At 35.5% G+C, this 25,565-nt stretch overlaps 1 protein-coding gene and 1 long non-coding RNA gene across 4 annotated transcripts in view; one reads left to right on the top strand and one right to left on the bottom strand.

Moving 5' to 3' along the window:
• The window catches only part of LOC149561978 (transcription factor-like protein DPB), a 19,469-nt gene extending 9,621 nt beyond the window's left edge, over positions 1-9,848 (bottom strand). The window contains exons 1-10 of one of the 3 annotated variants that reach the window (XM_089825499.1): positions 9,820-9,835; positions 9,662-9,718; positions 9,318-9,497; positions 8,233-8,497; positions 7,957-8,036; positions 7,576-7,619; positions 5,875-5,937; positions 5,584-5,730; positions 5,320-5,388; positions 5,067-5,165 (exon numbers count right to left, since the gene is read on the bottom strand). In XM_089825499.1, coding sequence (XP_089681625.1) covers positions 5,067-5,165; positions 5,320-5,388; positions 5,584-5,730; positions 5,875-5,937; positions 7,576-7,619; positions 7,957-8,036; positions 8,233-8,497; positions 9,318-9,497; positions 9,662-9,674 — 960 coding nt within the window. In that variant the 5' untranslated portion in view covers positions 9,675-9,718; positions 9,820-9,835. Of the gene's footprint in view, positions 1-5,066; positions 5,166-5,319; positions 5,389-5,583; positions 5,731-5,874; positions 5,938-7,575; positions 7,620-7,956; positions 8,037-8,232; positions 8,498-9,317; positions 9,498-9,661 lie in introns of all 3 variants that reach the window. The other 2 variants (XM_089825498.1, XM_089825500.1) reach the window with 2 other exon arrangements.
• Positions 1-25,565, top strand: part of LOC149561977 (uncharacterized) — a 25,892-nt gene extending 327 nt beyond the window's left edge. Inside the window, exon 2 of the long non-coding RNA XR_016363882.1 lies at positions 25,334-25,565. This is a non-coding gene — a long non-coding RNA (uncharacterized LOC149561977). The remainder of the gene's footprint in view (positions 1-25,333) is intronic.

Here is a 25,565-nt window from a genome sequence, read left to right as displayed (position 1 = left end):
ATATCTATCTTCTCTGTGTTTGTGGATCTATATTTGGGTTTTCATTAGGGTTGAATCCCTTGTTCATAAATTTATTGCTTGTCATTTTGAAAACGTCTATAAACAAATCTAAGATTTCAAACCCTTGTTGCGAATTTCACTATTCTTTGTTTCTTGAAAACATTTGGGAATGAATTTAGTTTTGAAATCCTTGTTCAATGGATTTGAGGATTTGTATTTGGATTGTTAAAAATCGGGATGTGGATTTAGAAAAGAAAGTCCAAATTTGTTAATTAAGTTTGGTTGTTTCTCCCAGGTTTCTATATCAGATTTATATGAGAAAATATATATATATATATCATAGTAATTAGTAAGTACTATAATAATTATAGATTTATATATAAAATAAATTGAAATTAAAATTCTTTTGAAAGAGGGGGGCGTGAATTTGTTTTGATTAAAAAAATAATTAAAATTTTTTTTGGGTGGGGCCACCACCCCCCTTCTCCTCTCCTCTTTCACAGCGTAGTTGTACAGGTCTGTGTGCGGCAGTCCTGCAACACATAGCAGCAACTGATGGGCTATAAATGTTTTTTTTTAAAAGGTAAGTTTTTTATTATTATTTGAAAAAATTAATTTCCGTTTTAATATATTTTATTATTATTAAATATTAGCTTTGCTATATATTAAATTTTATTAATAAATTATTTTATATTAATAGTATTATTAATATTAATAGTATTATTAAATGTTAATATTATTATTAGTAAGACTTGTTATTATTATTATATTAATATTAATATTATTATATTTGTTAATTTAATAATTATAATTATTAATAAATAATATATTATATATATTATTTTATTATTAATTAAATGATTAATAGTATTAATAATTTAATAATAGTTAATACAATTGTAATAATAATATTTAATTATGGAGCTGTTGTAAATATATTTGAAAAGTAATTTTGAAAATGGTAATTGGTGAAATGATTATTTTGTGATAGTTCAATGTTATATGTAAATGATTTCTGGTATTAGGTGAAATTTATGACATCTTTTGATTATTCGAAAACCTTAGTAATTTTGATACATTGGTAATAAAAACTGAAACATTGAATTGTAATCGAAAACCCCATCAACTGTAATACTTGAAAACGAAAATGAAAATTTTTGAAAGCCTATAGTGAAAATTGAACCTTCGAGTTTTCAAAACCTAATGAATTATAAAAGGTACATTGTTTTGTAGTTTATGTGAGATGTGGTTTACTGATGTTGGGTTTGGGTTTGGCTTAGTACTTTGACCAAACCAGGTTGTTTACCAGACGCTTGGGGAAGTTTTGTTCTATGATGATATTTTGTTTACGATCTTTTCTACCTAACCATGGTGATGTGTCACATGTCTTCTATGATGAGATTTGATCTGTTGTTTGTTAATGCTTTTCAGTTGCTTGTGTAGAACTGAGGTGAATTGTGATTTTTCTAAGTGTAACCTTTGAGTCTTTGATCAATTATGTTTGGATGCCTTCCAGTTGTTTGTATAGGATTGAGGTGATTATTGTGTTTTATCTTTTGATGCTTTCCAGTTGCTTGTATAGGACTGAGGTCATATTGAGATTGGTCTTTAGGTGTTTTTCAGATGCTTATAAAGGACTGAGATGATTACTGTGTTTTATCTATAGGTGTTTTCCAGTCGCTTGTAAAGGGCTAAGGTGAAAACTATGATTCTATGATTTATAGTTTTTATGAGCCTAGAGTAGGTAGTCTATGTGTACGTTGGGAAGTGGCTTGCAATGGAGGCCAAAGCCCTAAGTGGCTGCTTGGGTAACCCATTGTAAGTTGTTTAAATAAATGATAACATTTCATTAAATGAAAATAAAATGAATTAATAAGAGTCATTGTTTTTCCTTGCCCATGCCTCAAGTGCTAGTACAGGCTAGGATGGGAGTAGAGAGGATGCTTGGTTGTGACCTTGCTTCATTAATATGTTTTGTCTATATGAAAGGATACTGGTGCCACATAGAGACACTACGGGGTTGGAGTCCAAAGTGCTTGCCAGGGTAACCTTAAGAGTTGGCTCATACGATGACACTTGCCCACTTACATAGTAAATCTCCTATGTGTCTGTGTTGCCTCTGGGATTAGATGATACTTGTGTCTTGGTACCTTTTGAGATAGTTTGCTATCAAGTGTTTCCTTGACCTAGATGTTGGTTATGACTTTTGTGATTGATATCCATATGGGACATGAGTTTATCTCCTCAGCGCGGTGGGAGTGGGCAATTTAGGTTCCGCGAGGTTAGGTGGTAGTGCATTTTTCTTATACCATTGAGATCAATCGTTGGATGTGTTTGTGCTGATGTTCCTTTCTATCTGATCTTATTTTTCTATTGGATGGTTATATTTTGTTGTACTATATTTGTTTATCAGAGATCTTATGAGATGGTGTATTTTATTTATGATGTATATTCTTTGAGCTTTTCACACCCTGTGACTTGTACAGTGGATGATTAAGCATTCTGATTATTGTCAAGTGGCATCCTATAATTGTATATTATTTTAATGAATTTGTACTTATGATTATTCTTTGATGTGGATTTTTTGTGTATCGGATTTAGTATTAATTAAACTTAAATGTGATTCAACGTGACGGGACCCTTAAGAGATGTAATTTGTTTTGATGGTTGTATGTATGTGATTATTCCTTCCGCTTTATTATATATGTTGTTGTTAAGCTATTCTCTTAAAAAAAATGTTTTAAAAACTCATTGAAACTTTAGGTTAATTTTTTTTGGGTTCCCTAGTGGGGTGTTACATCAAATGTTTTGCAAGTGATAGGAGGCAATGCCAAAAATTATAGGGCTATCAAGCCAATTGTTGAGGAGCACTACAAACATAATTTTTGGACAGCTTGTGTTGTCCACTCACTCAACCTAATGTTGCAATAAATTGGCAAGACAATTGAGTGGCAAAATGTCTAATGATGCCCGAGAGATCTAAATGATCATCATGAACCACCATATTATGCAAGCCATATTTAGACAATTCTAGAGACTGGAGTTGTTGAGGGGAAGTTAAATTATTTAAAATTTAAATATGTTCTACACATTATTTTAGTAAATTTTCTAAGTTTTTAATTTAGTTTTGATTTAATTTATTATTGTTTTGATTTTGGAATAGGTTGTTGAGATCATTTTGTCTCCAACACAAATTTCTTTTTGAGATGCCTTGTAAGGGTTAAAGAGGCATTTTCTAGAGTGGTAATCGATTCTAGTTGGAGCATATGGAGGCAATTTAGTAGTACAAGGGAAATTGTCATTAAGGCTAGATGACTCTTGGTGCGATTGTGTTGAGTACATCCTGAGATATAATGAGTCAATATTGAGCATGTTTCGATGCATTGATGTGGATCGGCCTTGCTTAGGTGAGGTATATGATGGCATTGACTCCATGATTGAGGATATGAAAATAACCATAAATGAGAAAGAGTGAGATCTTGAAGAAACATTCATCAAGAAACTACCAACAATCATGGAGGAGAGGCAGAACAAAATGACTGACCCTTTGCGTCTTCTTGCCTTTGCATTGAATCCCAAGATGCTCATGGGTAAAAGGTCGTCGTTTGTAGACTCAACTCTTTTTTTTATCACATATGACCTATAGTGAGGTCTGAATTCACGAGTTATGCAAGCATAAATGATTGTGATCTTGACTTTCTTTAAGAGAAGGAAGGTGCTGATGCTCATAAAAGGTGGTACTTCCATTGAGAAATATACCAGCACCTACAACATGTTTCCATCAAAAAAATTTCACACGTAACTTTTTTAATCTTAAAATTCTAATTTCTAAATTCTTGTTGGTGAATATTATATAATTTTTATTTGAAATTTTTATTCATAACTCTTAACTCTAATTTCAAAATGGAAAATCTTGATAGGTTGCTAGTTCATTGTCATCTGAGAGGAATTGGAGAATATGCTCCTCCTTACACTCAATAAAACACAATTGACTATAGTCCAAGAAGGTGGAAGACTTGGTCTTTGTGCATTCATATTGGAGGCTCCTAACACACAAAGAAAATACCTACAAAAAGGAAAGGCAGAGCATTGGGGTGTTGAACTAAAGTGTGTGGAGTTGGATGATTCAATTGTCCACCTTGGTGCACTTGGAGTTGACGATGATGATGATGAGCTACCTAGTGGTCACAAGGCTGCTCCTGAGGCTGACATTGCTAGTACCAATGCCAGTGGCACAGTTTGTGTTTCTAATTTGCCATGGTAGGAGGATAATGATATGTTTGATGATTTTTTCTGATATTTGATCAGTAATGGCTGATTGTTAATGACATTATTATTTTTGAACTGAAATATTGATATGGTAGTGTATTTTGGCGTTTTTCTATGTTATTTGGACTAAAACATTAATATATATGGTGGTGTAGTTTGCTATATTACTTTACTATTAGCATAGTGGTGTATCATGAACTTATTTGCTTCTGCATATATGTATTTTTTTTTTATACGTTTTTGTATGGGAACCCAAATCCACTCATAAAAAAAATTGATCAAACAAACGAACCTAAATCTCAAGCCCAAATCCAAATCCAAACTGGAAGCAGCAACATAGAGATAATGTGATAAAGGTCCTATTCCATCATAGAAAACCAGATAGTGCTTCTAGGCATCAGGACCAGCATAACTAACACCTACTGTGTGTGCTAGGAATATATAAATCTGATTTGTCTGGATTATGAGATGGTGATATTATATCCATTCAATTGCAAAGATAGCATAGATGTTTGAAATAGTTCTCAATGAATGAAACACGTAATGAATCACTGTGAACCCAATCAGAAACAAAAATGACCTACTTTCTGATTATAGCTTGTACTAATAATGTAACCAATAATGTTCATGAGCACATTAAAAATGAGGTGAACCTTGAGCTCAGAAAAATGAAAATGTCAAATCACATAAACAAGCTTCAAGAATTGAATGAATTATTGCATACCAATGAAAATTCAAAAGAGATGAGCAATTGCAGACAGTCATTATGCAAAAAATATTGAAGTTAAGATCAGTACCTTCACTAATATAAATGGCAATGCCACACCTCCAGAAGGATGATTTCCTGACTTAGATACCCTTTCATTCCGCAAAACTAAATTTTGAAGACCTGTTATCTTTGGCCACAAAATAACTAGACATCAGTAGCATACATAAAAATCATTTTCTAGTCCTGGACAAGATTTGCAAAGAACTTCATAGTTAAGCAATTTTATTGTTCAAAAGGAAAGGTTGTGGACGCACAGTTACCACAATTACTCAAATATTTACCTGTTCTTCAAGTTCCTGTAGATAAGCCCTTTTTTTGTCAATCCGAGTTATAATCTGCTTTTGCTCAGTCTGTAAACATAAAACAGTTGAACCTTTGTGTCTAAATGCACCATACAAGCAAAACAGTTGCAAGTCATTATTCTATAAGAACATAAGATCTTGTCTGTTTTATCTTCTTCAGTACAACACGTAATAAATATACCTAATGGATTACCATTGCATAGAATACAATCTGGACAAATTTAACAGAGGAAGCAAGAAAACCTTCAGTTGTTCAATATCATTCAGATGTGCAGTAGGTAACCCTTTCCACCGAATCTCCTTTCTGTCCTTAGTTATTATGTCCATTGCCATGAGTACATTCAGTGCATCATACACCCTCCTACGAATGTTCTTCTCGTCATATTGTTTCTGTAAAGTTTTTGTTATCTATCAGACATCCTGATATAACTACTAGACATTAACCCAAATATGAGATTTAAAGATCAAATGAACTGGATGATAATTGAAAATGCATCAATAGAGCTAAGAATGGGAAAACTGAATATATCCAACCTGATCTTGGGAAACAAGTGTGCTGTTTGGATTCATAAACTCGGCCACTAATTCAGATGCAACCTGGATAACTAAAGCAAGTTATGAAGTGTGAGTGGTATAAACTTTCAAGCTAATTTCAGCATTATATTCAAAAAAGAAGCTAAGAAAATAAATTAATGCTATATGATGAATTTCTAAACGTACACTTTCTGATTCCTTATTTGAGATTCTACATGGAAAATGCTGATTATGTTATTCAAAATTCTGGCATCTATGTATTCGTACTTTTTGATTAAAAACTATATATATATACCCAGAATGTGTGTACTTTTCTCAAGTAAAGTGCACAGGGTGTGTCTGACTTTAAAAGAAAAAAATGGCTGCACTGGTGCATACTTGGCAGGACAGGAACAAACATCTTACATATATATTATGAGTCGAAGTAATAGAAGAATGACAACATTGATTGATACTAGTTATGCAGAAAGAACGATGCAAGGCATAGTAAAGAAAAGTGTTCTAGAAGATATATGGCAAGACATCACAGAGTATAGGAGATGAATTTCCCTGTAGGAATCAAAAGGATGTTTTGGGGAAGGATGAAATCCAAAGAGGTCATGCATGGTCAAACAAAGAGTATCTTTCTTGATGATGATAAATGAACAAAGATGTTTACAGTGATTCTTGAACAAGAGTGTTGGAGGATCATTATATCCAAATTGTTCCCTCAAAAGGAGCAATTGAGCTGCAAGAACTTTACAAGTGTTGTTTCCTTGGACTGAATCAAACTCAGAGGGTAATAGTTCCTACTTTGTAATTGAAAAAAATAATTGCAAAAATCTGGTGCTGAAGCACATGAGCAAGTCCGCCAAACTGTTTTATCTTAAAGTTGCATTTTTTAAAGAAAAATGCAGGTTTGAGCCTTCAAGGTTCCAATCTACAGGGTTAGATTGAACCCCTTTAATCAGACCCTCTTTAGTAGAGCCCCCAATACTTTGAAACCCCTTTTACTTCACCATCTGGGCGATCAAATGAAAACATCTAAAGACCATTTGCGTGTACAGAGTCAGCTTTCCAAAATGTATAATATGATTTATTTTTTTTATTATAGTTTTTTTTCATCTAGGTCCACTACAAAAAAATGATTACGTCAATTAAAGGGGCTAGGAAAATTACACTGCTCCAAAAAGACATTTTTGTTTGAACACAACTAATAAAAAATTCCATGGAAGAAGGTCAGGTACCAGTCTTTTAATTAATGTGTAATTGGAACCTGCATGATCTGTTGAAGTCTAACGAGCATGGATTGTGATAAAGTACCTCTTGTAATAGAAGGGTTGATAGGATCAATAAGAAAGAAAATAAATCTGTAAAAGTGGAAACTCGCAACAGGGATGATATCAAGTGACAAATAATGTTCTTCTGAGCCTTTGTAGTGATATTTCCTACAAAGCAATACATTTTGAAAAAATTCTTCAGGTTTAAATTTTTAGTCTTTTAGCTAGCCAGTTAAGTAATAAAGGACAGGATAGGCACAAAACTCAAATAGTTTCCAATCCTTTCATATAACCTAGATCAATAATGACAATCGGTTGATGCCTGCTTGTAGTAGACAATATTAGCAAGCAAGAAAAGAACAAACTGTATTAGTCATAGTCAAGATGAAACAAAGTCCTGTAAGAAATACACAATTTTAAAAATCTTTGGTTATGTGCTTGCCTCGTTATATGTTGTCCAACCTTTGCTCTCAACTTTCTTACAGACTGCATTGCAACACAAGTACAGTCAATTAAAAGCCAACAATACGCTAATATGTCCTGACAAGATGAAACATAAAATCAAATATTCTGTATATTTCAAAGATAGCATGTAAATACAATAAAAGAGGCCACATCAATACCATGGAAAATAAACTTTCCACTTTCCCTCAACAATATAATAGAGTGCTATCATTAATCAGATTGGATATTAATACGTTACAGGGTTTATATAAACAAAAACTTAAAAGAAGATATTATAGATGTAGAGTTTTACAAGTTATTTTTACAAGGTGTGACAAGCATTGTATTTCATATCATGCAATTTCATTTTAGCAAGCACCTTTCAAGCTGAAGTGTCGAAGTCCTCTCCCACCTTGCTCTCCAATACCCAGTCTATGAATCCGTCTTCTTTTCCTCCTCCTATTCACATTACACAAATAATTTAACCTGTAAAAAGAGTGACACTTTCTAGCCGATTCATTATCAATATTTTCACTGTTAAGGCATATTGTAACCTCTGAATCCATGATTAGGCATTAAATATATGATCATCAATTCTTGAATTCCTCATCCTTGGCAATGAGGGAGAGGAGAAAGGGAGAATAAGGAGACTCACACTACAGGAGTACCAGGATACTCAAACTCGTCCCCTTCTGGATGGTGCAATTTAACCATAGCATTCTTTGACGCATGTGTGGCCATCACCACATCGCCTTCTCTTAATGATGTTCCAATGCTGCCTTTATCAACGGAAGCTAATGGAACTGAAGGAAATATGTTAAATTGTGAATGTCTGGTAGGTATTCCATTAAAGGCGTGCCATGAATATTCTTTTGTCCCTGGCCATGGCTCCGAGTTACAGTTCTCATCTGAATCTCTCCCTGCATAGATTTATAAGTAAGTTTGTGCTGTTTACTAGTTCTAAAATGGCATTTAACCATCTGAAAAAGAGTTTAGTAAAAGAAAAAAATGAGAATAATAAAGAAAGTCCTAAGAACCTAGAAGACTGATCTAACAGATATTGTTGCTATTGGAAGAAGGATTTCAAGATAGTCCTAGTTGGGCAGAGCAAACTCTGTTGCTAAGTATTCAGAGACTATTTCAATTTTGACGATCGCAAGGCTAAGGTGATTCCACCTGTGATTGAATTCGATCCCTAAATCATCAGAGTTGCCAAATAATTCAACATTGGCGGATAACTACAAATGAAGAATCTTTAACATTGTGGAGCTTTGAACATGGGTGTCCTGATAAGGATGGATTGACATTTATGTCCTAAATCTCATCAGCCCCAAATCAAATCAACAAACCAAAACCAGGATAGCTTTACAATGAATGCACTTAATGGCCTTATAGGGATCTGAGTTACTAATTTAAAGTTTTAAACCATATAGGATGTTTGTTCTCAACTGGTTGCTGACTACACGAAATCAAACCCAATAACTTGGATCCAAAATTAGTGTACGAGCGAGATAACACAAATCCAAGCCCCAGGTTAGCAAACCAAATCCTCCAACGGATAAAAGAGACGCTTCGCATTTGCTATTTTCTAAGGGTTGAGATCATCGATAAAATCTTGATATAAGTGTGATAAATGATTTGTGATCAGAAACAGCTTCACTACACTAACGCCTCTGCAATAAAAATTAATTAAACAGCATATTATTCAGCAAATAAAGCTGATAAATGAGATAAACTTACCATTTGGCACAGTAATGATCCCATTCTGAATAATGCCCAGACTGTGAGCATATTCATATATACCAGCTTTGTGAAGTTCTCGTATAATATCATCCTGCAGACAATTCTCGTTTGATGCAGAAAGAGTCTGTAATATCCTTCCATGAGCATCTCTACCGTTGATCATTGTCTGGTTTGAGTCTATGCCCACAATCGAACATTTTAGACCCAATTTTCAAATTACAAAAGTAGTTCGAATCCATTGGTAGAACATCATATCTTGGCCGCCATCAAATATCATAGTCCTTTTCTAGTTAGTATGTGCGTATAACTCTACTAGTAACGAAATTCAAATTGAAACTAACCTTTAGGAAACATGGTGGAATATTGAAAGTGAAAAAGAAAAACGCCCACAAAGATCCCTGGCGAGATGACGATGATGTGTGGATAAGTATGTAATTGGGTCATGCTAAAACAAATTTCAAACAGTTAGAAGGAGATACGGTTTTAGAACAAAGTTTACAATATTGAGGCACGTTCTAGTCACTGGTAAAAACTTCCGCCTCCAAATCATTTCTTTTAAAAGTGTATTTACCATATAATTTCGTCTGTCTGGATAAAACTTTTTCAAATTAATTATAATTTAAGACGGAAAATATTTTCACATATTGAAAGCTTTTTCAAAATCAAACATAGATATTCTCTGTGTATTTGACTCGTGTCGAATTTGAGACATAGGATGCCAAATGAGGCCCAGATTACACTGTACGGAATAGTAGAAATTAAATCTGCACCTTATCAAGGGAGATCATACCAGTGCTTGAAATTCCTTGGTAACCTTTTTTGGTAACATATATTAAATTGTTTATCTCTAATATCACACATGCAGTTGGATCGTTCTGGTGTGAAAAATGTGTTCTTAAGAGAGGGGAGATCATATGTTCGAATTTGAACATTCGATTGAAGTATGCAAATTTAAGTGAGACGATCTTTTGGTAGTTCATACACAAGATACTAAAGAGTTAGAAATAAGTTTTGCTTATCTATGATAAATATTCTATTGTTCGAGGTTTTAGTGATCTAAGTGATCTAATCAAATTTCTATTAGCGGGAAGTTCTATTATCATATTTACAATATTGAAACTCTAATATATTGGATTCCAAGGTTCATAACATTTGTAACCTTAATTTAAAACTTATGGCATGAATTTATTGTGTAACCTTAAACTTGATATGTGAGCTTGATTTTGGAATTATTTCTAATCTTTGAAAACTTGGTCAAAACTATATATCTAGGACAAAGTAGTGTTCAAAAGTATTAGTATAGTGTACTACGAAGAAAGGAGAATATGCATCTTGTCGCACGATAGTAGTCATGCCCTTTATATCAACTTGACAATACTTATAGATCTAACTAGAGACTTTCTCCATCACTCTATTGTCATACTTCCTCTCTGCTCTTTGCATCAACTTCTCTTGAATATCAATATTAGGATCATTAATTGGAGCTTTTTCATCCAAATCAACAACAATAGTATCAAGAAAAACATCTTTGATATCATATAATACTTGTCGCTTTTGATGTTCTCTCCCTAACTTAGCTTGCTTAGCATTCCTTGCAAATAATTCACTTAATTTATTATCATCTGCTCATCACTTAAGTTAGATTTATCCCAATCAAAAATAATAATTTCTTCATCTGGTTTACCTCATATTGCTCGTGGTGAGTGTTTCACCTTCTTCTTCAACTTCTTGCTCTTGGAATCTGGTGTGTTGCAAACCCTAAGTCTGAACTCCTAGATTCAACTTATGTGACTCAGGCTTCACCTCTTCTTTCTTTGATTCATCTCTTGAATTCTTCTCATCTTGACCTTTGTTTGAATCAAACATATCTAACTTATCTTTGACAACAACAATTTTGATTTCACTAGATGAACTCAGCTTACTTGCCTCTTATTTCCCTCTTTCTGAGGTCTTGAGGCACTTGGTCTTATATATGTAATAGACTAGTCTTTTTTTTATCATCGTGACTCTTAACTTCTTTATGTTAGAGTGGGGTTGTTGTTGCACCAAAAGACCAATCTGTCAATGCCCGATACAACCACTCAACTTATAGTATACAGATGGCGGTTAAGCCCATGTCATGAATCTTGAGGGGAGCGCTGAACAAATTTCCAACAATCTCCCCCTCAGCGTTACCCAAGAATCTGAAGATTCAAACCTATGACCAAGCTCTGATACCACTTGTTAGAGTGGGGTTGCCATTATACCAAAAGATTGATATGTTAATGCTCAATACAACCACTCAACTTGTAGTGCATAGGAGGTGGTTAAGCCCTTATCATGAATCTCGAGGGGAGTACTGAACAAATTTCTAACACTTTATCATTTTCATCTTTTTCCTCAATGACTTCATTTGTCTTTGTAGGCACTTGCATGATTTCTCTTGTATTGACTGGCACACTCTATTGCTCAACATCACCAACTTATACATCACCTTGGCTATCAACTGGACTTAATATAGTAATAAGAATAGATGAAAGTTCAACTAGTTAAGCAATCACTTGTGTGTCAATCTTTGGGTAGTCCTTTACTTGCACTAGCACAGGATTAGGGTCCATCAACTTCTCATGAGATGGCAACTACATAGACTCCATCTAAATTAGACCTACACTTTTTTGCAGTAGCATAGTCATGACATTTTCATTTCTAAGAGCACTGGTTACAAGTTCATCATCGATAACCACAATCTATGTATGTCCTTCACTTAGTTGTACTAGATTGTTGATTGTATCAACAAGGTTATCTTAACTATCATCAATATCCTCAATGTTGTCTAGTTCCACATTTACCTATTCACCTTTTATTTCCTCATTTTTTCCCATCATCATGCATCAGACCATAAATCTTTCTCCATGTTATTTTGGTCTCTTCAGCAACATTTTCTATTTTATTTTTTAAAATAAAGAATGCTCACCTCTTGGGTACACACCTATTAGTATAATCTCTTAAAGCTAAGCAAATCTGACTCTTATCCAATTCTGACATAACTTGAGTCAATGTTGCTTCTCTTATTTGTCTTTTAGTGGTTAATGCAAATTTTCACTTTCCAATAATCTTTGTGTACAATTCCTCGGGAATCATTCTTCCTAACTCTATAGGTGTATACTTAAAATTCACCATCATATCAATTATTGCCTCTTCTACTTTGTTCCTATCTTCCTTACTCAATTTATCATATTTGATATATTGGAAACTAGATAATCTTGCACTACTTCTAATATTCTCACATACCTCATCAATGCTTTAAGGTTGTTTGTATGTAGACACTATGAATTGACTTAAGTCATCTGACTTGATCCTTGCTGCTTCATCTTCCTCATCATCCTTCTTGATTATCAACTTTCTTCTCGGTTTCTTCTCAAGTTTCCTTGGCTCAGCTTCCTCAATGGTGGTCTTTCTCTTTGTTGATTTTTTTGACTTGAGTGGGCTTGATTATCTTCAGAACACCTTTCTTCTGAGGCTCAACAACTGTAGTAGTAGTTTCCCTTGTTCTTTGCCTAGCTACAATTTGTGTGGCAGAGGAAGGCCTACCTTCCTTCTTCTTTCATGTGTTTCCCTGAGACTTGGCAATAACAATCTCTTTGCCCTTTATCTTGGCTTGCTCTTCTTCATCTCCATGTTCCTCTTCATCTTTGTTAGATAAGCCTTCACCTTCAATAATTTGTAAAGGCATCTTTGAGTTGTCTCCTTCTCCCAAAATCTTTTCCAAGTTTTCAATCATAGCCTTCCTTTTCTTATTCATCTATGGGGCATTAATTTGAATAGTGATTTTTACCTTTGCCACCTCATACCTTCGAAATGGGTCAGCATTCTTATGAACATATTTTGCCAACAATGTAGTGATTATTGTTGTGACTTCATTAATGTATACCTTGTAAAGTAGAGGTCTTAACCATGCAACCCTAGATAAAAGTTCTTATGCATAAGTAAAATCACTATCTACCAAGAAACATATATCATCATAATATATGTCTATAGGGGATTGTGGTATCTGGGACCTATTCTTCATTTTCCTTTTTAAATTATTCAAAGTAACCATCCATAATGGTCTCAAAATTGTCTCTCATTTGACTTATCAATTCATTAATCAGGTGGGTCACTGGTTTCTTCTTATCCTAGACTACATTGCCAATGGTAGGAAATAAGTTTTGTGCATAAAAGAAAAATACAAACTATCAAAGATCTGAACTTACATAGATTGTTCTTCACTTTCCTTATACTCCCCAAATTCTCTACTAGCTTGATAAGTTGGAGGTATGCTAGGTTGTAACTGTTATCTTTCTTGACAATCTTCCATCCCAACTCTACTGCAACACATGACACACTATCAGGTCAACTTGACTAATCAAATTTGTGGGTGATGATTGTGACATCGAATTCAATCTCCACATCCTCAATGATAGATATTTTCATTCATCTATTGTTACACTTAGCTAATGTGTTGGACTCAATTGCATCTCTTTCTTAGCAGAGAATGATCTTAACCCTATTTGTAATGGGGTAGCATGTAACATGGTAAATAATCTTATTTGTATTGTTTATTGGTTGATTATCCAACCATAACTTCATGTCATGAATTGTGCTCAGAACAACCTTAATCCATTCTATCTTGAAGCTTCTTGGGAAATTTGGGGCATGAATCAACCCATTCTTAAAAACCTTCTTGTGTTCTTCCTTCAGGTGTTCATTCTTACACAACTTCTATATGTCACTCTCAACTTAAAGTCTCCAACTTCTCCTATGTTGCACATATAGCATGATCAAACACTGTGAATTATGATTACCATTGGTGGAATATATGACAGGGCACTTGAAGAATCACCCTTCATTGCAATTTCAAGATAAGCTTTGAATTTAGGTGGGGGACAAGCATTTTTTTTACCAATTGAATATTACTAGCCTCTAGCTCCATTTTCTTCTTGGTTGCGGATGATTTTGATGGCATTTCTTTAATATAGGGTTTGAATACACACTCTTGCGTAACTCAGCCTCAATATAGCTACTCACACTTTACTTCCAATACTGATAACACAAACTAAGATCCAACTCAAACTCACTCAAATGCTCAAAAAATGCTTCAGCTCAATTCGCTCTATGAAAATTCAAATGTAAGGTGCATAAAATGTCTTACAAAATTCACTATATAGATTGAAAATTTCAATTTTAGGGCCTCACCAATGCATCATGCATACAGTGGGTGAGTATAGTTGTCTCGGCCAACTTTGTAAAACTCGGTCATCACATTTCCAAATTCCATTTACTAAGTCAATGCTACATCTCGATTGCAACTAACATTTTAACTTGGTAAAATAATACCTCCATGACTCCAATAGTGGTGCTCGAGCATCATTAACTCTTCAACTCGACATCAAAATACATCACTCAATTCAAACTTCAAATTTTTCCTTGGGCATCCATTACCTTGTTGATTTGGACTTTCATGCATATTATCTTAGGAACTGATGTATGATATATAGATTCAAAGTACAGTTCCATACATATCTCTTTACTTAGTTTGAGGTGGGGGAATCACCCAATCCATTGCATTGGGTGATCACAACTTCAGGGTATGTGCAGGATCATGGTGTACCAAACTATGGCCTTAAGTGGCAGTGAAAAATCAACAAATCAAGTTTATGTCAACTTGACACATAATTTTGAAGTGGTTATGGACTTTATATCAAAAAGTTGTAAAAAAATAATCTGTAAGAAATTGAATGTAGTTTATAAACTACTAGGCCTTATCAGGAGAAAAAAATAGTTAATTGGTCAAAAGTTTGAATTTTAATGCAGTATTAAGAAAATTTTAGGGCGAAAATAAAAAGTAGGTGTATGTCTGACCACCTTAATCAAAATCAAATCATAATATTTTTTTTAATATAATTATAGATATGAAAAGTAGACTCATGTCTGGATGTGACGCATATTTTTTGATATTTTTATTCCAAATAAATAATTAAATATGAATTTTCTACCAAAATTTTTTCGAAAAAAAAAAGTCCCATGTCTGACCACCCTAACTAATAGAAAATTTTACAAAATTTTTATTTTTATTTTTTTTCTTATACTAGCCGAAGTATAGAATGTAATGCAACTTTTAGATTTAAAAAATGTTATATCGTTTGAAAGTTATAGCTATTTTTCAATCAATATGTCGATCAACACTTTACAATTATCTTTATTGATAATTAACTAATAAATACTTATCGAACTCAGAATTTGACAGAAATTATATTGATGGAATCTAGAGAGTGATATTAAAAAACTCTTTTCGTTTTATTCAATTTCGATCAAAATAACATTGTCAGATGGCTACCCGAAGTCTGAGTATCACTAAAACCCTCTTCAAACACGTCATTTGGGTTGACCAGGTAGGCTTGGTAAATACCAAGCCAAATCGGATATCCGATTACAAATTGGATATTCGATTATAAATCCGATATTCGATATGTTGCGGTTGGAAAATTTAAAATCCCAACCCATTTTGGAGGGAAAATTGGATTTAAACATCATAGCTTATTATTTATAAATTATTTCACTTATATTACTATGTAAAGACGTATTTTAATATATTATATATATATAATAACGTAATGTAAAGATATAAGATATAATCTAGCAATATATAATAATATATTATGTTAATCTTATTACAATCTATAAATATAATTTATATTATTATTATTTTTACTAAATATAATAACGTAATTTATTTATATATATATATAATATGTATTATATATTATCATATTAATATGTATGTTATTAATATATGTGTGTGTGTGTGTGTGTGTGTGTGTGTGTGTGTATAATAACGTAATATTTTCATTAAATGTAATATGTATTATATATTATTATATTAATATGTATAATAATATATATATATATAATAATGTAATATATTAAAGATAAATATATAATATGTATTTTATATATATATATATATAATATTTTTATTAAATATAATAAAGTAATACATATATATGTTATTAATATATATAATAACGTAATATATATATATATATATATTATTATATTAATATGTATGTTATTAATAGATATGTATATTATTAATATATATAAGTCAAAGGGGGTCATAGGTCAACCATTGACCCCCTTCGACGCATTAAACGATGACATATGTCCTTAGGGGTCCTAAGAGCCCTAGGGACATATTACAATGGCTAATATGGGTCAAAGGGGGTCATAGGGTGACCTATGACCCCTTTTCACCCATTAAATGATGATATATGTCCTTACGGGTCTTAAGACCCCGAGCGACATATTTGAATCGTTCATATGGGTCAAAGGGGGTCATAGGGTGACCTATGACCCCCTTTGACCCCATTAAACGGCGACATATGTCTCTAGGGGTCCTAGAACCCCTAGGGACATATTCGAATGGGTAATATGGGTCAAAGGGGGTCATAGGTCCCTTTGACCCATTAAATGATGACATATGTTCCTAGGGGTCCTAGGACCCCTAGGAACATATTCGAATGGGTAATATGGGTCAAAGGGAGTCATAGGGTGACCTATGACTCTCTTTGACCCATTAAACAATGACATATGTCTCTAGGGGTCCTGGAAACCCTAGGGACATATTTGAATGGGGCTAATGAGTCAAAGGTGGTCATAGAGTGACCTATGACCCTCTTTGACCCATTAAACGATGACATATGTCGCTAGGGGTCCTTGGATCGCTAGGAACATATTCGAATGGGTCATATGGGTCAAAGTGGGTCATAGGGTGACCTATGACCCCCTTTGACCCATTAAATGATGACATATGTCTCTAGGGGTCCTAGAACCCCTAGGGACATTTCAAATTATTCATATGCATCAAAGGGGGTCATAGGTCATGACCCCTTTTGACCAATTAAATGACGACATATGTCTCTAGGGGTTCTATAACTCCTAGGGACATATTCAAATCGTTCATATGGGTCAAAAGGGGTAACGACGACATATGTCCCTAAGGGTCCTAAGACCCCTAGGGACATATTCGAATCATTCATATGGGTCAAAAGGGGTCATAGGGTGACTTATGACCTCGATTGACCCATTAAACGACGACATATGTCCCTAAGAGTCATGGGACCCCTAAGGACATATTCGAATTGTTCATATGGGTCAAAGGGAGTCATAGGGTGACCTATGACCCCCTTTGACCCATTAAACGACGACATATGTCCCTAGGGGTCCTACATATTCGAATCGTTCATATGGGTCAAAAGGGGTCATAGGGTGCCTTATGACCCCCTTTGACCCATTAAACGACGACATATGTCCCTAGGGGTCTTAGGACCCATAAGGACATATTCGAATCGTTCATATGGGTTAAAGGGGGTCATAGGGTGACCTATGACCCCCTTTGACCCATTAAATGACGACATATGTCCCTAGGGGTCCTAGGACCCCTAAGGACATATTTGAATCGTTCATATGGGTCAAAGGGGGTCATAGGTCACCTTATGACCCCCTTTGACCCATTAAATGACGACATATGTCTCTAGGGGTCCTAGAAACCCCAGAGACATATTCAAATGGGTAATATGGGTCAAAGGGGGTCATAGGTCCCTTTGACCCATTAAATGATGACATATGTCCCTAGGGGTCCTAGGACCCCTAGGGACATATTCGAATGGGTAATATGGGTCAAAGGGGGTCATAGGGTGATCTATGACTCTCTTTGACCCATTAAATGATGACATATGTCTCTAGGGGTCCTAGAACCCCTAGGGACATATTCAAATGGGTAATATGGGTCAAAGGGGGTCATAGGGTGATCTACAACCTTCTTTGACCCATTAAACGATGACATATGTCGCTAGGAGTCCTCAGACCCCTAGAAACATATTCAAATAGGTCATATGGGTCAAAGGGGGTCACAAGGTGACCTATGACCCCCTTTAACCCATATGAATGATTCAAATATGTCTCTAGGGATCCTAGGACCCCTAGGGACATATTCAAATCGTTCATATGGGTCAAGGGGGTCATAGGTGACCTATGACCCCCTTTGACCCATTAAACAATGACATATGTCTCTAGGGGTCCTAGAACCCCTAGGGACATATTCGAATTGTTCATATGGGTCAAAGGGGGTCATAGGGTGACCTATGACCCTCTTTGACCCATTAAATGATGAAATATGTCTCTGGGGGTCTTATAACCCCTAGGGACATATTCAAATCATTCATATGGATTAAAGGGGGTCATAGGGTGACCTATGACCCCCTTTGATCCATTAAACGATGACATATGTCCCTAGGAGTCCTAGGACCCGTAAGGACATATTTGAATCGTTCATATGAGTCAAAGGGGGTCATAGGGTGACCTATGACCCCCTTTGACCCATTAAACGATGACATATGTCTCTAAGGGTTCTAGAACCCCTAAGGACATTCAAATTGTTCATATGGGTCAAAGGGGGTCATAGGTCACCCTATGACCTCCTTTGACCCATTAAACGATGACATATGTCTCTAGGGGTCCTATAACCCCTAGGGACATATTCGAATAGTTCATATGGGTCAAAGGGGATCATAGGGTGACCTATGACACCCTTTGACCCATTAAACGACGACATATGTCCTTAGGGGTCCTATGTCCTTAGGACCCCTAGGGACATATTTGAATTGTTCATATGGGTCAAAGGGAGTCATAGGGTGACCTATGACCCCCTTTGACCCATTAAACGATGACATATGTCCCTAGGGGTCATGGGACCCCTAGGGACATATTCGAATTGTTCATATGAGTCAAAGGGGGTCATAAAGTGCCCTATGAGCCCCTTTGACCCATTAAACGATGACATATGTCCCTAGGTGTCCTAGGACCCCTAGGGACATATTTGAATCGTTCATATGGGTTAAAGGGGGTCATAGGGTGCCTTATGACACCTTTTGACCCATTAAACAACAACATATGTCCCTAGAGGTCCTAGGACCCATAGGGACATATTCGAATCGTTCATATGGGTCAAAAGGGGTCATAAGTCCCCTTTGACCCATTAAACGATGACATATGTCCTTAGGGGTCCTAGGACCCCTAGGGACATATTCAAATGGGCCATATGTGTCAAAGGGGGTCATAGGGTGACTTATGACACTTTTTGACCCATTAAACGATGACATATGTCCCTAGGGGTTCTAGTACCCATAAGGACATATTCGAATCGTTCATATGGGTCAAAGGTGGTCATAAGGTGACCTATGACCCCTTTTGACCCATTAAACGACGACATATGTCCCTAGGGGTCCTAGGACTCCTAGGGACATATTCGAATCGGTCTTATGGGTCAAAGGGGGTCATAGGATGACCTATGACTCCCTTTGACCCATTAAATGATGACATATGTCCCTAGGGGTCATGGGACCCCTAAGGACATATTCGAATCATTCATATGGGTCAAAGGGAGTCATAGGGTGACCTATGACCCCCTTTGACCCATTAAATGACAACATATGTCTCTAGGGGTCCTAGGACCCCTAGGGACATATTCGAATGGGCCATATGGGTTAAAGGGGGTTTGACCCATTAAATGATGACATATGTCCCTAGGGGTCCTAAGACCCCTAGGGACATATTTGAATTGTTCATATGGGTCAAAGGGGGTCATAGGGTGACCTATGACACCTTTTGACCCATTAAATGACGACATATGTCCCTAGGGGTCCTAGGACCCCTAAGGACATATTCAAATCGTTCATATGGGTCAAAGGGGGTCATAGGGTGATCTATGACCCCCTTTGACCTATTAAACAATGACATATGTCCCTAGGGGTCTTGGGACCCCTAAGGACATATTCGAATCGTTCATATGGGTCAAAGGTGGTCATAGGGTGCCTTATGACCCCTTTTGACCCATTAAACGATGACATATGTCCTTAGGGGTCCTAAGACCCCTAGAGACATATTCAAATTGTTCATATGAGTCAAAGGGGGTCATAGGGTGCCTTATGACACCCTTTGACCCATTAAATGACGACATATGTCCCTAGGGGTCCTAGGACCCATAGAGACTTATTCGAATCATTCATATGGGTCAAAGGGGGTCATAGGTCCCTTTGACCCATTAAACCATGACATATGTCCCTAGGGGTTCTAGTACCCCTAAGGACATATTCAAATCGTTCATATGGGTCAAAGGTGGTCATAGGGTGACCTATGACCCCCTTTGACCCATTAAATGATGACATATGTCCCTAATGGTCCTAGGACTCCTAGGGACATATTTGAATCGTTCCTATGGGTCAAAGGGGGTCATAGGGGTCAAAGGGGGTCACCTATGACCCCCTTTGACCCATAAAATGATGAAATATGTCCCTAGGGGTCCTAGGACCCCTAGGGACATATTCGAATCGTTCATATGTGTCAAAGGGGGTCATAGGGTGACCTATGACCCCCTTTGACCCATTAAACGATGACATATGTCCCTAGGGGTCCTACCCTATGACCCCCTTTGACCCATTAAATGACAACATATGTCTCTAGGGGTCCTAGGACCCTTAGGGACATATTCGAATCATTCATATGGGTCAAAGGGGGTCATAGGGTGACCTATGACCCTCTTTGACCCATTAAATGATGACATATGTCCCTAGAGGTCCTGGGACCCCTAAGGACATATTCAAATCGTTCATATGGGTCAAAGGGGGTCATAGGGTGACCTATGACACCCTTTGACCCATTAAATGACAACATATGTCCCTAGGGGTCCTAGGACCCTTGGGGACATATTCAAATCGTTCATATGGGTCAAAGGGGGTCATAGCGTGACCTATGACCCCCTTTGACCCATTAAACGATGACATATGTCCCTAAGGGTCCTGGGACCCCTAAGGACATATTCGAATCGTTCATATGGGTCAAAGGGGGTCATAGGGTGACCTATGACCCCCTTTGACCCATTAAATGATGACATATGTCCCTAGGGGTCTTAGGACCCCTAGGGACATATTTGAATGGGCCATATGGGTCAAAGGTGGTCATAGGGTGACTTATGACCTCCTTTGATGCATTAAATGATGACATATGTCCCTAGGACCCCTAGGGACATATTCGAATCGTTCCTATGGGTCAAAGGGAGTCATAGGGTGACCTATGACTCCCTTTGACCCATTAAATGACGACATATGTTCCTAGGGGTCATAGGACCCTTAAGGACATATTCGAATTGTTCAAATTGGTCAAAGGGGGTCATAGGGTGACTTATGACCCCCTTTGACCCATTAAATGACGACATATGTCCCTAGGGGTCCTAGGACCCATAGGAACATATTCGAATCATTCGTATGTATATGGGTTAAAAAATGAAAGGATATATATATTATTTATACTATTTTATGATAATAATAATATAAATATAAATAAACATTAAATATTAATATTATTGTATCTATAGTAATAATAATAATACTATTATAGCTATAATAATAATAATATATATTAATACTATATTGTAGCATAATAATAATAATAATAATAATAATATAAATAAACACTAAATATTTACACTATTATATCTATAGTAATAATATTAATACTATTATGGGTATAATAATAATATTGATACTATAGCTATATTAATACTATATATTAATATTACTATATATTAATATTATTATATATTAATACTATTGATACTTTATATTAATACTATTATACTATTGATACTATTATATATTAATACTACTATATTATTAGCTTAGTAATAAACCAAAGTCAGTTTCCCTCCAATGATTTTCATAATATTAATATAATTATCGCAAAGGAGAGAAATTATAGCAAGTTTTCCCCCCAAAAATTCACTTTACATAATTGGATATCCGATTTTACTAGCACCAATTCCCAATAATTTCATGTCCTTGCAGACCCGACAACATCACTTTTTCACTTCTTTTTTCACGAGTTTTGGAAAAAGTCGCATTTTGGGGCCCAACTAATAAAAAAAAATTCAAAAATATAACCTTAGGTGTTTGAATTTGTCATCTGAATGGGGAGCAGCAGTCGTCGAAAGGATAAACGCAAAAGGAAGATATCCAATGAAGACATTGCGGCATATAGGGAAAGGGACAAAATGGAACACCGAAGAAAAAGACAAGGTATGCTAAATATCAGTCAAGTTGACAATGAATTAATCGAAGGTGAAATCATAGAGTCAGATAATGAATATGTACAGTTGGGGAATGAAAATGTACCTATTGAAAATGATAATGCCGAAATTGAAAATTTGGAGAATGAAAATTTTGAAGAAGAAATGCCACCAAGTCATAATCCAAATTGTATAATTGACCATGTCGAAGATGACAATGCACAGGAACCTAATGCACAAGAAACTTACATATCTCCTAATTATAATCGACATGAAGGTTCTAAAACACCAAAATGGATAATTGAAATTGATGAAACGATTATTACTAGTTTGGAAGGAAAAAAATCAGAAAGAACCATTCGGTTATGGGCTTCAAGACTATATCAGATATTTTTCGACAACAAGACGGTGGTAGAGCAATGTTAGCTTTTCATGCACTTATTAAAGATGCAAAAGATGAGACCTATGCTTTCCAAATTGAAGATTCGTGTCAATAAAAAGTTGGGAAGAAATGTCATTATGGTGAAGAATCTTTTCAGTGCTCTCAATAGCATTGGGAAAAATAGCAGAGAGAAGGATAATAGAGCTGCTCGAAGGGTCATTACAACCTCTTTGGTAAGTCATCATTTGAGAAAGGGTAGATATATGAGACAAACTTGTATTGATTTGAATCTAAATCATACTACTTTGAGAAGAGCACTTAGTCGACGAGAAAAAATTGATGATCCTCTTCAAAATGAAATATGGGCATTTGGTGGGAGACTTCCACGTTTTGATAAGAAGCTATTTGACAATGTGAAGGAAGAAATTACACAATTTTGGCACTCTAACTCACAAGTATCACCCAATGCTAAAGACATCTTAAAGTTGAGAATTGGCATCAGAGATCGCACACCACATCCTAAACACTATTTAGAGGTAAGTCAAACTATGTTGTTCAAACAATTTAGAGAGAGTCATCCAAGTCTTCATATATCACAAAGGGCTTTTGAATCTTTGAATCCATTTTATTGTGTGCCACTCAAAATTTGAAATACATGTTGTTGCAAATATCATGTTGAGTTTTCTTTGCACCATGAACTATTATGCTCCATCTGTTCTACTTTGCATAGTAAAGAAATGTTGGAGGATTGTGGGGCTAGTGGGCTTCCAAAATCATCAAGAGACTTGCTAGATCAACTCTTATGTCGTAGAGTTGATGGTTGTTCCTTTTATAGAAATGCTTTCTTAAATGAGAAGTGTTCAGAATGTGGTGGCTTATCCAAGTTTGACACATATTTCTATGAGGGGTGTGAACAAAATCTTGGAAAGACAATAAAAAAAAAAGGGTATATGAAATGGTGAAATACATATTGAAGAGTGGGAGTGAGAGCTCTAGATGTGAATTGGTTGGAAAAGATATCAGTGTGGCTAATTTTATTTCAGATTTCAAGGAAAATCTTTTTTACAAGTATGCAAGACATAGTCACAGGTCTCAGTGGTTGGATCAACAATTTAGAACGTGTAAAGAGACTTTTTCCATTGGCACTATTATATCAGTTGTTGATTTTGCTGAGAACTACACATTGCGGCCTCAAAATGAGACACAATCTCAGTATTACAACTCCATTCAGATTGCAATTTTTGTTCACATAACATATAGACATGCCCCTGATACTGCGGAAGATAATCGAAAGATTATTAGAGAGTATCATTTTTTTATGAGTGATGATAGATCTCACTCTCACAAGTTTGTGCAACATTGTTTTGAGAATTTTTTTGATTTCTTACATGAGCATGCAATTGCTATGGATAGACATATCATTTGGTCAGATAACTATACAAGTCAATTCAAGAATGCTCGCATGTTTTATTGGTTGTGTAGGATGCACCTAGAGAGAGGGGTGCCTCATATTTGGAGTTTTTTTGAGTCCGGCCATGGAAAAGGGGAACATGATGGAGCAGGGGCATGTGTGAAGAGAGCTCTAGTTAAGGAGCAACTGAAGATTTCAACAACAGAGCTTCTTGATTCTCGTAGCATTGTTGATTGGTGTAGTTTAGCATTATCACAGGGGGGGACTCTTGATTCAGTGGTACGCAGGTTCTTTTGGTTGGTTAAGGAAGGGTCCATAGGTGATAGATCAGATTGTGCTACAGTGAGAGACTCATAAAAAATGGATTCATTTCAGAGCTCTGATTCTAGTACATGGACCATTTGGACACGAGAACTAGCTTATTTTTGTCGTACTTGTTTTCAGTGTGATTGGGATCACTGTGAGTCAAGTGAGTGGGTGGACACATGGGCTTCACATTATCTTACTCAATTGTCTATCATACCCTCTATCAAAAATGATGACATGGAAAGTTCACTTGAGCATAACCATCTATCAGATCTACTTCAGCCAGGACATGTCTTTGCTTTGGTTGCACCACAGGGGAATGATGAGAAATCCAATTATTGGTTAGCACGTTGTGTAAGAGGCAAACGAAAACTTGCACAACCGATCACAGATGATGATGGATTCACATATCCTATTGGTTCAGTGGTTGTTGCTAGAACATGGTTGTGGACATACATGCTTAGAAGGAACAGAATTCCTACATTCGAAGACTATCAGAAGCATAAAATAATTCTCATATATTCGCATCTTATTATAGCAACAAATGTAAAGTTATTGAAGCATCAAGGAAGACCAAAAGTAAAAGAACTTTTTACTATTGCTAATGCTGATCATGAAGCCCTGTTGGAGACCCAAAAATAGAGAGAGGACCCTATTGAAATACTCGACTAGGTATATGTACTTCTTATGTTATTTTCTTCATAATGATTTAATGAATTGATGATTATCTTGTTTAATACAATAAGTTACTAATTTTTTATGATATTGGAATGTAGGTACATCATGAAGAGTTGGAGGGGGGTGGTATTGGGGAGAATTTCTAAAATTTATGATGTAAAATGTGTACTTTTTTTGTATATAGTTTTTGTATTTTGGTAGGTTCTTTGTAAGGAATTATAAGAGGAAGATATTGAACAAGTTCTTGCAAATCATATTTGCATGTGATACAAGGCTATAAGGACAATTTTAAGAGCATTTATAACTATATGAAAGATAATTGCATGTGGA

This window comes from Cupressus sempervirens, chromosome 4 (genome assembly GCF_028749045.1).
Source record: "Cupressus sempervirens isolate cs-2001-9-10 chromosome 4, ASM2874904v1, whole genome shotgun sequence".
NCBI lineage: Eukaryota > Viridiplantae > Streptophyta > Pinopsida > Cupressales > Cupressaceae > Cupressus > Cupressus sempervirens.
This window is presented reverse-complemented; position numbering and strand designations above follow the sequence as displayed.